Source organism: Melanotaenia boesemani, chromosome 18, assembly GCF_017639745.1.
Source record: "Melanotaenia boesemani isolate fMelBoe1 chromosome 18, fMelBoe1.pri, whole genome shotgun sequence".
Lineage (NCBI taxonomy): Eukaryota > Metazoa > Chordata > Actinopteri > Atheriniformes > Melanotaeniidae > Melanotaenia > Melanotaenia boesemani.
Genome location: NC_055699.1, coordinates 14,309,729 through 14,324,531, shown reverse-complemented (window position 1 = coordinate 14,324,531; position 14,803 = coordinate 14,309,729). Strand labels below are relative to the sequence as shown.

Genomic DNA, 14,803 nt, shown 5'->3' with positions numbered 1-14,803 from the left:
CTTACTTATTCACTCTCCCTTGCTTTCCTTTCTCAGGCTTTCTTGCTCTCACGCTCACCATCTGACACCAGCTTCAAGTACTCAATCACATGCAAACATCCTCACATGCACACTCAGGCACTCAGGCATGGATTACATTGACTACAACCTCTTTTAATATTCTTTGTCCACTACTGATGTCATGTTGGCTAAAACTTTTTACTTTTATAGTGCATTATTCAGAATGCACATGCCTGCAAGTTTTACTTGTGTAAATTAAAATTATAGTTGTCATCATGTTTAGGAGGGGGGGCTTGCAGTTGTGTCATAGCTGGCAGGGTTTTTTTTGTTGTAGTATGAGTAATAAACCTTGGATTTTGTTGCTGTTTCCTTCAGCTATTTTGTTCTTTTGGAAAAGAGCTCAAACCTCTTTGTTCATAATGGGAAATGCTGTCAGCAGGTTCCCAGAAACCATAGACTGGAGCAAGTTACCAGTGTGCAAACCGCGCGTGTGTGATGGCAAATGTTAACTGAAACAGGAAGTGGCCTGTCAGTCATGTGTTCACTCCCGCACTTTCTCCCAGCTGTTAGTCCATATGCACACACAAACGAGCTCTCAGACATATGCACAGACACACAGACAGCTGGTCTTCCGGTCTCCGGTGACCTTGGCTGGGCTTGGAGGCTCCGCATGGGTTTCACATCCACTCATCCTCACATCCTCTTCCATCGTAACTGGCTCCCAGCTCATCCTTGTCTTTTATCCTTCTTTTCCGACAAATTTCTGCTGTTCTTTCCTTCTTTTTTATGCCTCATGTCTTCCCTTTCACCCTCAAATATGTGACCAAACTACTGAAGCGTTGTCATGTCCCACTTCAGCCTGTCAGGACTATTTCAGATCAGTGATGTCCAGAGTTGCCAACATAAACAGAGAAATGTATCCAAATAGTCTGGATTGGAGCATAGTTTTGGAGTGATGTTTTGCTAAACTAGACTGAGCTGCATCCTGTTTGGGAAAAGCTGGTCAGACAATAAACAAACTTCATCTTCACATCTTCGTCTCTCTAGATTTTTTTTTTAAGCCACTGAAATGCAGTATCACCAAGAACCTGCTTTTGGGTTCTGTTGGGTCTGTTCTTGAGCTGTTATAAGTGGAACAGGGTGCCGCTTAGCTGACACTGCTGTTTCCCATCAAAGATGAAGTCATAGACACTCTGTTGATATTGGTAGATTCTCCGTTTGTGTCTCTCTGTTTGTGTTTGGGAGTGAAAAAGAAAGAGGCTGTGTGTGTTTCCCAGCAGACTCTTTGATAGCATCTGGACATGCCAAGCCACAAGAAGCTGTCAACTGGGATAGGGAATTGAATGCCAGTTTAGGAACACACACACACATTTTTACACACACTAAGTAACACAGTTAGGAACAATCATGCACAATTACCCCCTAGTAATGTCTTAAAGTGACTGACGATTATTTTTTTTCTCTCCTCTTTCTGTTATCATAATCCAATGATACCCCTCCAGCCCAGAAGGGTCTGCTCCACCTCAGCCCAGACGTCTATCAGGAGATGGAGGCCAGTAGAAAGCAGAGTGGCAGTGCACCAGGCCCTGGGGGCAGCAGTGGAGGATCTGTTAACTACATGACATCCAAAGACATGGGACCCTGCTCTGCTCCTCTGCCTCCAGGGCATACTCCATATTATAGCGGCTCACCCTCCTCACCCAGCCCTACCGCCACCATGGCCAGGGAACTGTTGCTTAATGGTCAGTCACCCACAACCGATTCATCACTACCCATGAAGGGGAAAAACCTAGCCTGTGGCGTCTCGGTGCAGCCAGCACAGCAGCTGGACTACCTGGCTCGTATCCAGGGTTTCCAGGTAAGAGGCAAAGAAGTGGACACAGTCCTGCTTTACATTTCACTGCACTCATGAAATCTCTTGCTGAGATTTATAAAAATAATCTTGACGTATTTACATTATTTAGATTAGATAGACATAAACTTAGCACAGAGAAGTAAAGAAACTTATGTTTGGTTGATGATTCTCCTATCTATACTAAATGGTGATGGATTTTAAATCATTGAAAAGCCTGAATTGTCACTTTTACAAGGTGTAACTTAAGGGATAACTTCTGTGAAATGATCATCACAGATAAATATGTGGGTAGTGCCCTGCAAAAATGTGCCAATATCCTCTTCAATATTCCCCCGTTGTTACTGAAAAGCTGAGGTTCTTGTGATTTGATCAGTGCAAAGGATTTTATCATATAGTAAGCACAGCAAGTGCAGTCAGCTTTAACAAACATAACACTATTGAGGCAGCGTAAAGGTAATTCACTTGTTGATATTGTTGACTTTATTGGTCCCAATAGTCCAGTTCAGAAAAACCTTTAGCCAAAAAAAATGTTTCTTCAGCGTGTCCCCACAGATTGAAAAATCCAAATGTATGAATCTGACCCACGCATGAGTCCAAGCACATTTCCTTTGTACATCCCAATCAACGTGGAACTGAGCGCACGTGTTGGAGTGCCTGTCCATGTCCTATTTAAATACTTAAATGAACCTGCACCTGAGATTCCCCTCTCTGCAGGATCAGAAAATTACAAGAGAATGAGCGCACCAGAGAAAAAGGTGAGGCTGCTTAACACATTTTACACTTTATGCACGGGGTTATTAACAAGAGTTTTTCGCACATAGACAATCAGGGGTTTGTTAAAAAGATGTTAAGATGTATTTTAACTGGCAAAAATAAACAGCAATGCTTTACACATGCAGATAAATGTCCTGGACCAATGCAGACTCTGGCCTGAGCAGTAGGTTCTGAATGCATCCTCAGTTCATACTGCGTGCATTAACTCCTGCATTTAGAGCTGTTCATCTGTGCTTTGATCATGTAGCATCAAATGTTAACAGACATAAAATTTTCGAGGCACATATTTCCATCGACGTTCCACTTTTATCACTGTTTTAAACTGTTTTGGTTTAAAGTGAAGAAGTGAATGTACATGTACCCATGTTCTTCTAAATATTCAGTCCAGGGATTTTTGAAGGGTATCTGCACATTTCTCTGAAACTTTATAAGCAAATAAAGAAGTTCTTTTGCAGCACCATGAGTCATTAACCTAAGCAACGTAGATTATTTACTTTATTTCTCAAGTATATAGCTTATCAACTTTTATCAACTTAAGAACTTGCATGTAACAAATCGGAATTAGGCAAACAATATGTTTCATTGTTTTCCAGTGATGAAATTTCATTTTTTAAGGCCCCCTTTGCTGATTTTGCATACCTTGCGGCGTGGCTCGGCAAGGTAGAGCGGTCGTCTTGTAACCAGGTTGCCGGTTCGATCCTCGGCCAAGTTGAGTTCATGTCGAGGTGTCCTTGGGCAAGACACCGAACCCCTAATTGCTCCTAATGGGTCGTGGTTAGCGCCTTGCATGGCAGCTTCCACCATCAGTGTGTGAATGGGTGAATGTGATGTATGCTGTAAAGCGCTTTGGGTATCATTCCAGGTACAGTAAAGCGCTATATAAATATCGACCATTTACCATTTTATTTTTGACTTTCATTTTACTTGTGGAATGCTGCTTTGTAATTTCAGTTGGCTTTTACTTAGATTGTAAAATATGCACACAAGTGAAAGTGTCAGTATGATCGTGTCTAAACATAATCCTGCATTCACTGGTGCTCATACAAACTCCCTGCCCGGATTCAGTATCTTTTTTTAACCATTAGGTGAAAATAAGAATCTAGTGTTGGTCAGGCAGTTTAGAGGACCAACACACAGGTCATCTGAGCTGGTGTGGTGCACAGAACTTGTAAAAAAAGAGTAGTTAGAGAGGTTCTCCTTCAGTACAGGTGGACTAATGTAGAGAGTTTAGAACTGCTTGACAAAACACACTATCAGTTTTCTTGTTCCTCACTGTGGACATTATTGGTAGACAGTTATAATAGTTGTGGACAGGGTTTTTTTTTTTTTTTTTGTCAGTACCAGATCAATCACACTCTCAACGCTCTGCGTGTGTGTCCGAGCCCGAATGGGAGACAACCTGGTGTCTGTTTTAATCTGTGCCAGCTGATCTGCTGCACATACCACAGCACTAATACCAGCACCCACTCATTTAAGCTGCAGATGCTTTTTATCAGTTGGAGTGAAAAACATTTTATCTTAACCTGCTGAGGGTTCCTTTGAAAGGCCTTTGTTATTGCTCTGAGCCTTCCTGTGTGTGTGTAACCTGAGAGAGCTCTGCTGCTTGGCCAAGCCCAAACACACTTGTACTGTACAAGTGCGCACACACAAGACAGCAGGTTCTGTTTAGTGGAAATGGATGGGTTGAGCAAAACTTTTCTGTAAAGCTGGAGTCCTTGTTGTTTATTAACTGTAACTCATTTAGCATAATTCCAGCTATGTTTTTTGTCTGTTCGTGCTCACATGCTTTTCTGCAAGTAAACACAAACAAGCATCAGCACGCTTATATGTTTATGTGTGCTTGTGTGTTGTCAAGTGAAGAATTCAGGCTATAATTGAGACATGCAGACAATATGTGTTTCATTGAGGGGATGTTTTATATCATGTGGGTTTGTAACGAGAAACTTGCCATGCTAAGCAGACTTTTTAAGGCTTGATGTATTCCTGTGTACCCTTGCAGGCCAAATCGCCATCATGTTGTGCCAGAAATTGTTTAATTTTCACTCATCGTGTCATGTTTTGCTTTGTGTTGACATGGCTTTTTTTTTATTTTTATTGAACACACTCTTCAACAAATAAGAACTCTAATTCACTCAGCTTTTTATAAAAGAAATTTGATAATAATCTCTTGTTCTGATTAGTAACCCTGTCCTTGTAATGTAATTATGTTGTCCAAGTGTGCAGATTACAGTAACCGCCCAACGCTGGATTAAAGAAACTAAACAAGCACCAGGGGCATTCTCATAGTGTCTGTTTCATCATCCAGCGCCAGAAACAAAGGCTCAAGCCTACCTGCTAAGCCCTTCTTTTGATTTGATTGGAAAATAGCCTCTAGTGGAAGCTCGGACTGTTGGATACGCAACAGTGTGCTGTACTCATGCCAGCTTGGAACAAGGATGTTGGCTCTTATTCCAGTGTGTTTGTATGTGTGTATGTCTGTATTTGCTATTAATTTGGCTGGCGTGTTGTTGGCACGGTGGGTATGTGAGCTGGAAGTAGGGCAGAAACAAAAAGGCAGAAGGTAATAGACAACACATGGAGCAAGGATAAAGTACTGAGTAGGAGCCACGTAACAGATTCTCCTCTTTCCCTGTTGTTCTTTTACCCTTTTCTTTTCCCTGTTTGCTTTATTGTAATTATAAAGTTTCAGTATTTTTTTTTTATTCATGTAATTGTAATTGCCCCCCCTTTTTTATTGAACTCATTTAAAAATTATTTGTACATTTTGGACATGTTACCAGGTTTGATCCAGGCATTGCAATCACCATTTTTTTCCATTTCCTCTGCCATCACTGTGTTTAAAAGTCACCAAAGACTGCCAACACTTCACATTATTAACTTCTGGCTGATTTAGAAATGAGTTTAAAAATCCTACAAGGAATATAATTTATTGATGAATTAATGGAATGAAATAAAGTTTTTTCTACTTCTGAAATGAGGCATTCTGCACATCTGGACTATGAAAAATCCAGCTTTAGACTTAATTTATTCTATCTCATGCCCTCATTTGCATTGAAAAAAAAAACTTGATGGATTGCAGGAAATACATGAAGATGAGAGGAAGAACAACTCAGAAACTAATGCTAAGCCACTGTTTTTGCATGCACAACACCGTGGAAAACAGACCTCTTATGCAGGTCACAATTTTTGAAATATTGTATAGTGTTGCTTAAATGCAAGCCTTTCCACCTCCTGCTTAGAGAGCAGGGCTGTTAAATTATAAGGAATGGAAATGGCTTTGAGACTGGAGCAGAAATAACATATAAAACCCCAATTCTCTGAAAGAAGTTGTGACGCTGTTTACAATGCAAATAACAAGAGAATGCAGTGATTCACAAATCTTGTAAACAAACGTATTCTCAATAAAACACGGAAAACATCAAATTTAGGAAGTGAGATGTTTCACTGTGTCAATAAAGGCTGGAAAAGTAAAGTAGTATTAAAACAAGCAGCTGGAGGAACATGTCACAACTAATTCTAAGTTAATTGGTTAGCAGGTCAGTAATGGATATAGAAAGAGCACCTTAGAGAGGCAGAGCTTCTCAGAATTTTTTGAGATTTGTTTCAGAAATAAAGATGGGTTGAGGTTTGCATGTGAATTGAAGTGTAATTTTAGAATAATATTCCTCAAATTGAAGTGTGAAGACTTTGGTTATTCCATCAACAATAGATTATATCCTGTATCATTTTATTCTCCAGAAAGAATCTGGAAGACATCTGAGTCTCTGGAATATTTAGTATTATAGAGTTTTTCTGGCCCACTCGGCTTTTTTGGAAATCATTGATGCTTCATCATTTGGACTGGATGTCCCGGTTCAAAGCTGGTTGCATTGTAGCTTATTGAACTGCACATAGTGAAAAGAATCTGTGCTAAAAGGTATATACAAGTTTAGGAGTAACATACTCCATCCGGATGGTGTGTTTTCCTTTTTTGCATGTTATAGCAAGACAATACTAAATCACATGCTGCATCTATTTCAACAGCATGGCTTCATAGTAGAGTCCAGGTTCTAATCTATAATAAAGACCTTTCAACAGATCATTTGAAAGATCTTAATATACAAAACATGTCAAGGAAGACCCAAAGTTGAGTGTGTCTAAAATGTGCCAACAGTCCTCCTGCAGAGGCTTGACGAACACCTCTTCCATTCAGATATGCACCAGACTCCCTTTTAATTGGTAAGTTTGTGATTGTGTGTTTTCGGTTTTCTTGCTCTTCTCTCTGAATTTGTGCAGTAACCACCATTTTTAAAAGCAACTTACAGCGGATCAAGTTGATGGGAGACTGATCAAGGAGGTTAGGAATATGAGCATCTATAAAACAGGAAAAATCTGCCAAAACTGAAGTGAACCATCAAAAGAACTCCGCCCTGTGGAGTTTACCAGCCGATACCACCAGTCCTGCTGCCACCTTGAGAGAAGAGAAACTGCAACACAACAACATAACCCTAGGCTTGATTTTCAAGAGCAGATTTCACCAGTGTCCGCTCCTCCGGCCTTGCCCTACGCAGATGCCACTCTAGTATAAATCCAGCTTAACAGCTAGTCTTCCTAGTTCCCAGATGTTTAAAGTTTTTAAAAGAAGAAGGCATGCTACATGATGGTATGGCCCTTTCTCAACTTTATTTTTTAGATCTGTTATTGCCAAATTCAAAATAGACTCCTAAAGAAATGGTTTAGCATATGTTTTCGATGTTCTAATGTAATGTTTTTATTTACACAGCGCCCAAAGTTTTTTGGAATAGGGTTTTGCATCTAAATGACTCTTTGCTTACGTGTGTTTTGCATATACAATATAATCATGTTGAGCTTGTTTTTACAGTTACATTACAACAATAAGTGTACTGTGAGCACACCTCTCATTAATTTAATACCATAAGCCATCATTTTAAGTAGCTGGCAAGTAAAGTGAAAGTGACACCTTTTTAGCTTGAATTAGGAATTACATCACTCCTCAGGGTGTCTTCTGACTTTACAATGGAAAATATGACAAAAACACTTTGTATGTTGTGGCATTGATTTTGTCCAACCTGTAGGGTTTTAATAGCACCATTAAGTATACCTTGCTAGATTACTTTTTTTTTTTTTTGTTTATGCACGCAAGCTATACAGAGAACATGCTTAAGGTTCACAATATAAAGTGTAAAAAGCATAATAATCACACTTTTATATGAGTAATGTGCTAAATGTACCATTTTGCTCATTTTAAGAAACTTTTAATGCCCTTGTGCTTGCAGCAGGCCAAGACAAGAGTGCTGTGTTATCATTCCAGGTTGTATCGAAAAGATTTGAGTGGTATATTCTGTCCTTATCAGTTGTGTTCATCTAAAGTAATAACAGCAGAGATATTAATCAGCTGAGTTACTTTAGAAAGTCATGGCAGGCTTAGCTAGGAAGATGGATTTAGAGAAAAGGGAGGAATGTATTCTGTGCTGGAATCAGAATTTTATGTTGGAAATCCCATGTCAATGAAAACACTATCGTTGGCGGGCGCTGGTGTTTATACCCATTCAGGATTTCTCACACTTTTAACTTGTTTGTTCTTCTCTCTCCCACCACTTCCTTTTTTGGCTGTGTAGAAAAACCACTTCAAGTTGTGCCGACTACACCTAGTACCCCGCCTGGCAGGTTCTTTGCACACATGTTTTTTTTTTCTTTTCTCGCTTTTTCTCTTCCTTCTTCATCCCTGATTTCCATCTTTCTGTATCAACATCAAACGCCTGGTCTGGTACAAACGTTCAAAGACTAACAGTTTGTTTCCAACCTCCTTGTCATCATCTCATTCCTCTACTCTCTGTTTACTCTAGGATTTGCGTTAGAAAATACATTTTGGGATGGCTAATCCCACCACGTTTGATTTCTGTGGCAGAGTGATGGCTTCCAGCTGCACTCTGCTGCATATTTGTGTGAAGAGCGATCTTCGAAAACAAGTTTTGTCGGTAGAATAAATCAGACTGCTAATGCTACGCTGGCTCGACGCACAGTCTCTGCTTACACGGTGGCCCTCTGCATGCGTGTTGGTGCGTATGCCTGCATCTGTGTGTTTGGCAAAACTAAGTGATGATGTTTTTACACCGCATTCAAGCTCATTTGCAAACCTTTAAATCAAATACCCTCAAATGCCAGCACAGCATATTGCAAATCTGAATATGCAGCATAATTGGTTTTTACTTGCCTTTGTTCTTTTGTAGTTTGATAGCATTGATCATATTTCATTTAATTCTCAATACTAGGCAGTGATGGCAAATGTGTGCCAGCACAGCCTTAGCATTGGGAGATGGAGGGTGTGTTAACCCTGGCACTTTGTTTGGAATCTTAAACAATTTTCTTCATTATCTGCACTGTCACTGTTCTCAGAAATACTCTGGCCCACATTCCTCCATCAGTTTCATCTCCTTCACGACTAAGCGAGCTCTTTCACAAACTAGACAAAGTCGTATGTGTTCTCATGACAATTCGGTGATGGAAAATAGCATAAAACCACACAAGCACATTTTATGCTGTTTTAAGTGTCTAAATGTGTCTGGATATTTGGTTAAAGCCAGCTAAAGATGTGTCCGGGGCATAACCAGAAAACATTTTATCACATTGTCATGAGATGTGAAGGAATGGGAAGGGGGATAACTGTATGGCTATGTGTTACTATGACGTGGCCACTGGTTAGCGGTGCATGGGAGTAAAATGAATAAGTCATGGTCATGAGTTTTTATTGTTTGGAAAAAAGATACTTAACTCTAGTTTTAGAATAAGGAATTTGTTTTGCTGGATCATAAGGCTTTTATAACACATGAAACATAAATTTGATAAAATTGAATTTCTATTTATTTCTTTATCTTAGAATGACTTAAAATAGCTTTGAATCTCTTTCATTTAATTAAAGATTAAAGTTTGGTCACTGGTTACATGAAATAGTGCAGTTATAACACAGCAGTCACATTGTGTGTTATTAATACACACTCTTTGTGTTTGCCATATTATGCTGATGTTAAAGAGGAGGATCCTACCCTGTACTTTTACTAAAATCCTCGCTGTGAATCTTTGCCCTTTGGACTGAACATTCTTTTCATTTCAATGGAAGTGTTTTTATTAGGGGTGGGACTAAATAAAAAAAATCTATTAATTAGAGGCTTTGTAATTATTTAATTGCATAACAATAATGCAGACATTAATATTATAAACTCAAACTCTAGTAATGTCTGGAAAAATTCATTTATTTGTATTTCAGTTCAAAACAGTAGAAAAAGAGATAGAAAATGAACAGACTTAAAGTTAGTGTCATTTTAAGTATTTGAACTGTTCTCTGATTAAGAGTCTACAACATTTTACAGTACTTTTACATTTTAAAATTTTTCTGTCCACACTCATCATTAAAGGCATTCATTTATGACGGTAAACCAGTGCCAGATCAGCCAGTATCAGCTTTGTGCGTTTCATTTTCATTTTCTTCACTTCATACTAGCAGAGGTGAGCATTTGCTGCTCTGACTGCAGGTGTGAGTGCTTTTGGACGGGGGAGGGGCCTGCAGCAGCGCCCGCGGCTCATTGAGAAGAAGTAAACTATACCTGCTTTCACGTCAGTCTCCAAATGTCTCTAATAAAACCAGAAAAAGTTACTAGAGTTGTCACTAGTCAATTTCTTTTAAATATAGTCTGTAGAGGAGTCTGAAAACTCGCTAAATATAGTGACAAAGATGTTAGCCGCTTTCAGACGTGTACACCAGTCTAATTGGTGTACCAGTAACTCATGCAATGAGAAACTTTCCACATTTTTTGGAATTCAAACTGTGATCAAATCTGTGTATGTGTGTTTTTTTTGTTTTTTGTTTTTTTTTTTTTACACTTTTTTGGGGGAGGAGGTTGTCTACAGTCCCATGGATCTCAAATTTCTGAATAATATGTACAACTGTAGTTACAGGAACATCAAGCTGCTTGGAGATGGTCTTATAGCCTTTACCTTGTCTATAATTTTCTTTCCAATCTCCTGAGACAACTCTTTCCTTTCCTTCCTCTGATCCATGTTGAGTGTGGTACACACCATGTCACCAAACAGCACAGTGACTACCTGTAGCCCTATATATAGACCCACTGACTAGTTACAAGATTGTAGACACCTGTGATGCTAATTAGTGGACACACCATGGATTAACATGTCCCAGTCTTTTCTAAGGGTACCATCATTTTTGTCCAGGCCTGTTTCATGAGTTTATTTTTTTAAATAATTCTGTTGAAGCATGGTTGAAAAGCAATGTCTGACTTTCATTGGTTAAATTTAATTTAATTTTTATTTATTATTACTTTTGTCAGATTCAAGTTATTTTTGTGACCAGTGTGAGTTTTTCTTTCATTAACTGAAGGGTACCAACAATTTTGTCCACGTCTGTAATTACAGTTACATTTCTGCCATCACTTGAGTACTCTGACTGTTCATATTTTATTGTAATTAAGAATCTAGCTGCTTCCCGTTCATAACAAAAGTCTCTGTTTCTGTGCGTAATTAAGTGTTTGCCAAAAAGCTAATAGAATCAAGACAGTCTAAACAACAGCCCTTTGACTGTGTACTCTAGCTTCTGTTTTCAGGTTGCTCAGTACGGTTATTTTTAACATGCTCTTGGGAAACAAGTTTTCAGTAATAGACTGATCTCAGAAGAAGCTGGACGCCAATTTGTCTAGATCTGTTAAGACTTCTCTTAATGCAGAGTTCATTTGAAGAGAAGCACCTTTGTTTAGCCTCAACATCCTGCTGTTACTGGAAGTGAAAAGAATATTAACGGTGTGCTTCAAACACTCTTGACCCCGGGGATCCTCAATGAAGCAGCTTAGTATGGAGCTCTAATTGCTTCTCATCAACAATGACAGCTCTCCTCAGCTGAGAGGGCTAGTTTATTATTGTAAAGTCAAAGTTATTTCTGTGCTCTTTAATTATAAACATACTGCACCAGTATTAGAATGGAATTTGGTCTTGCAGGGTTAGGGTTACATTTGCTTCAGTCTTATTTCAGCTGATATAATGCAACAACACCTGCAGCATTGTGTGACACAGACCTGGTGTGTTTTTCCATTTAATTTATTTGTGCACTCCCTTTTTTTTAATTGCAGGTGCAGATGTACATTTTTGTGCATTTAACATAGATTTTACTATGAAGGCTGACTGTGATTGCTTTTTAGTTTGTGCATGTTCACATTTGTTCAAATGAAGAGGGCCCTTGGAAGAGGAGACTTCCAGCTTTAGAAGCCAGATGTCAGAGGTCGTTCCACATTAGTGCCGCCGATCAATCGCAGGCCTTGCGTAACCCTCCTGCTTCTTTGTCTCAGAAGGAAGTGGATTAGAGGCTGTTTTCAGTGATGGGACCTGGGATGATTAGTTGGGCCTGTTTAGAATGCATGCGCTCACAGATGCATGCAAATATGCACTCAAAACAGACAGGCTGCACTGGAGAATAGACTGTTTTTAAAGATGCTCGTTATTTTAGTTTCCACCAAATCATAGCAAATGAGATGATCCCATAGTGTTGCTTGAAGCTGGCAGATCAGGCAACTTTCCTTCCTGCCTGCAGGTCAGAGTTGCTGGTAAATCCTCAGCGTAATCAGGAACTTTGACTATTTTATCAGAAAGCCACCAAGAGAGAAAAACCTCCGGGCGATGTTTGGTGACCTGCCAACTTTCCTGTTGAAACCAGAATTTGGCTGGTTGCTGGAGTACATCATGTTTACTTATGTAGTCCAATATGATATACAAGCTAACAGCAGAAATATTTCCAGTTCTAGGAGAAGAATGAACGGGTAGAAAAAAAAATCTAATAAAATACATTAATAAAACAAAGAACTGACAAAAACTTAGAAATATTTTGTTGGGGTATTTATATTTTATTATAATAATAATTTATAATTATTAAAAGCAGTTTTTTAAACACTGAACAATAAGATTAGTGGTGAAAGATTGTGAAACCAGGTCACTGGGAAATTTGCCGGTAAAAACTCATAATTTCTGAGATTAAAGTAGTTAACTCAACAGGGGGAAACTAAATGTTTTCTCTTCACTAGGTCACCACTATGGACTGTTTTTTGTTGTTGCTGTCAGACCATGAGTTTTATATATATTGCACTATATATTTACTTAATTGTTGAACACCTGTGTTGCACTCGTAATGTGTAGCTACTTTAATAGCTGTCACTGACTAGTGGATGTACACTGTCTGCACAACACTCACATTCTTTGGTTTTGAAAACAGAAAAGAAAACCATGTGATTATAAGCACGAGGCTGTATGTGCCAACTTATTACTGTCCCTGATTTGTTGTTGTGCAGATGGAGAAAATTGTCCTGTTGACCATTTAGGATGCTTTTTAGAACTTAATTGAATTGAACTGACTACATATAACTACCTATTATTAGACTATTGTTGTATGCTTCAAGGAAAGTAATAAAGAAATATTAGATTTCCAAGAAAGCACCCTTGCTAGAAGAATGGTATGATGTAATACTGAGAATTCCTCCATTGGGAAAGGCTGACTTTCTTTTATTGTGACAGTGTTAAAAAGCTCATTTAAATTTGGCTCCCAGTTTTGGACAAACTGGATCAATCTGGCCTCAGTGGGATGTGTATTGAGTGATGAGTCTCTGATCAGTCCTGAAGGGGACTTTGCTCAACTGACTAAGCTGTGTACATTTGCAAATTAGGTGTACCTAAACCGTGTGCCGATATGTTTCTTCTGTTTTTTTTTTTTTTTATGTTGATGTTTGGAAAAAAGAAATATATAGGAGAAGGCCTACCTCCTTTAGCACAATTTAAGGCCCTCCCCCTCAGCTGTAGTCCAGCATGATAACACCATATATCACAGGCATGAGAAAGCAAGCGGGACAGTTTCACAAGCACACATGCAAAGATTCAGTAATACTCAGTCTTTTATCTTATGTATAAACTAATCAAAATTAGGTTGCCACCTATAGAAAGTTCCCCTTATCTGTTTGTACTCCGCCTCCTTACTTTTTTCTTACATATTGAAGTCTGGAGAATTTATTAGAGATTAACTTGTTTGAGAAAACTTTTTCCACAGCTCACTTTATCACATTCATCATTCATACACATAACAAGTTGCATTCCAAAATTTATCACTGCAAGCCCATCTAATCAGCAGCTGTGTGGACACATCCATGCCAGCATGTGCTGTTCATATGTACTGTACGTAACATCACATAGCTGGTCGTATCTTCATGGATGAACATTCATACCTGTCTGTGTTTGTGGTTTTACAGGCAAACTTCCATGTGTCTGGCTGGCTGATCATAAGTCATTCAGAAAGAAAGAAACACACACACTCGCACACCACTCTGGAAGCTTTCAGTCACAGATCATATACAGCTGCTAGGTTTGTGGGTACATGTGCGTACTCACAAGTTTGGCATGTGTAGCCATTAAATAACAGGCTAGATCAGATGAAACCTTGATCCACCGTGGAAAGGGTCGTGTACACAAGGAAGAATTAACACACTCATGTGCACACAGACCAGTTTAACCTGTATGTAAAAACCTGGAACTCCTCAGCCAACACACACATAGAAGTTAACATGATTATTGTGTGTAAATTTGGGGAATACTCACATCAATTGTAGTTATACTTTTATATACAAAAAGTATGTGAAATGCACTTTTGCTTCCCAATTTTATAGTTAATTTTGTTTACACTTTTGTAACAGGATCCACTTATTCTAACTCTGAAATTATTATAGATAATAAATACTAACTGGATGCAAATTATTATATCAATTATTCTAATCTTTTGTTTCATTATTTTCATTAAATTCAACTCAGTCCATCTGTTCAGTGGAAACTTAAATCTCTGGCATTTCCTTTTTCTATACCTGCTACCCCACAATTTTTTTCTTAAGCCCAAGGTGGTACAAAGCTAGTTCTATCTTGGTCTTTGCTCTGTTTACCCCCTTGCCTCTTTTAATCAGTCAGGTTATTTGTTATTTTGGTGCTCATTGTCATTTGTGATGCATGTTAAAAGGCCTGCAGCTGTCCTGGGCAGAAGTAGGCCAGGCAAATATATCTACTTGCACACAGATAAACCCATGCAAATGCAGAGGCGTGTACACAGAGAGCGAGCCAGTGAGAAGTAGGGCAGAAAAGTAGGCA

The 14,803-nt window shown here is 38.8% G+C and overlaps 1 protein-coding gene across 1 annotated transcript in view; it reads left to right on the top strand.

Moving 5' to 3' along the window:
• Window positions 1–14,803, top strand: part of stau2 (staufen double-stranded RNA binding protein 2) — a 104,561-nt gene that overhangs the window by 58,606 nt on the left and 31,152 nt on the right. Inside the window, exon 12 of the mRNA XM_041969016.1 lies at window positions 1,503–1,858. Within this exon, the coding sequence (XP_041824950.1) occupies window positions 1,503–1,858 (356 nt within the window). The remainder of the gene's footprint in view (window positions 1–1,502; window positions 1,859–14,803) is intronic.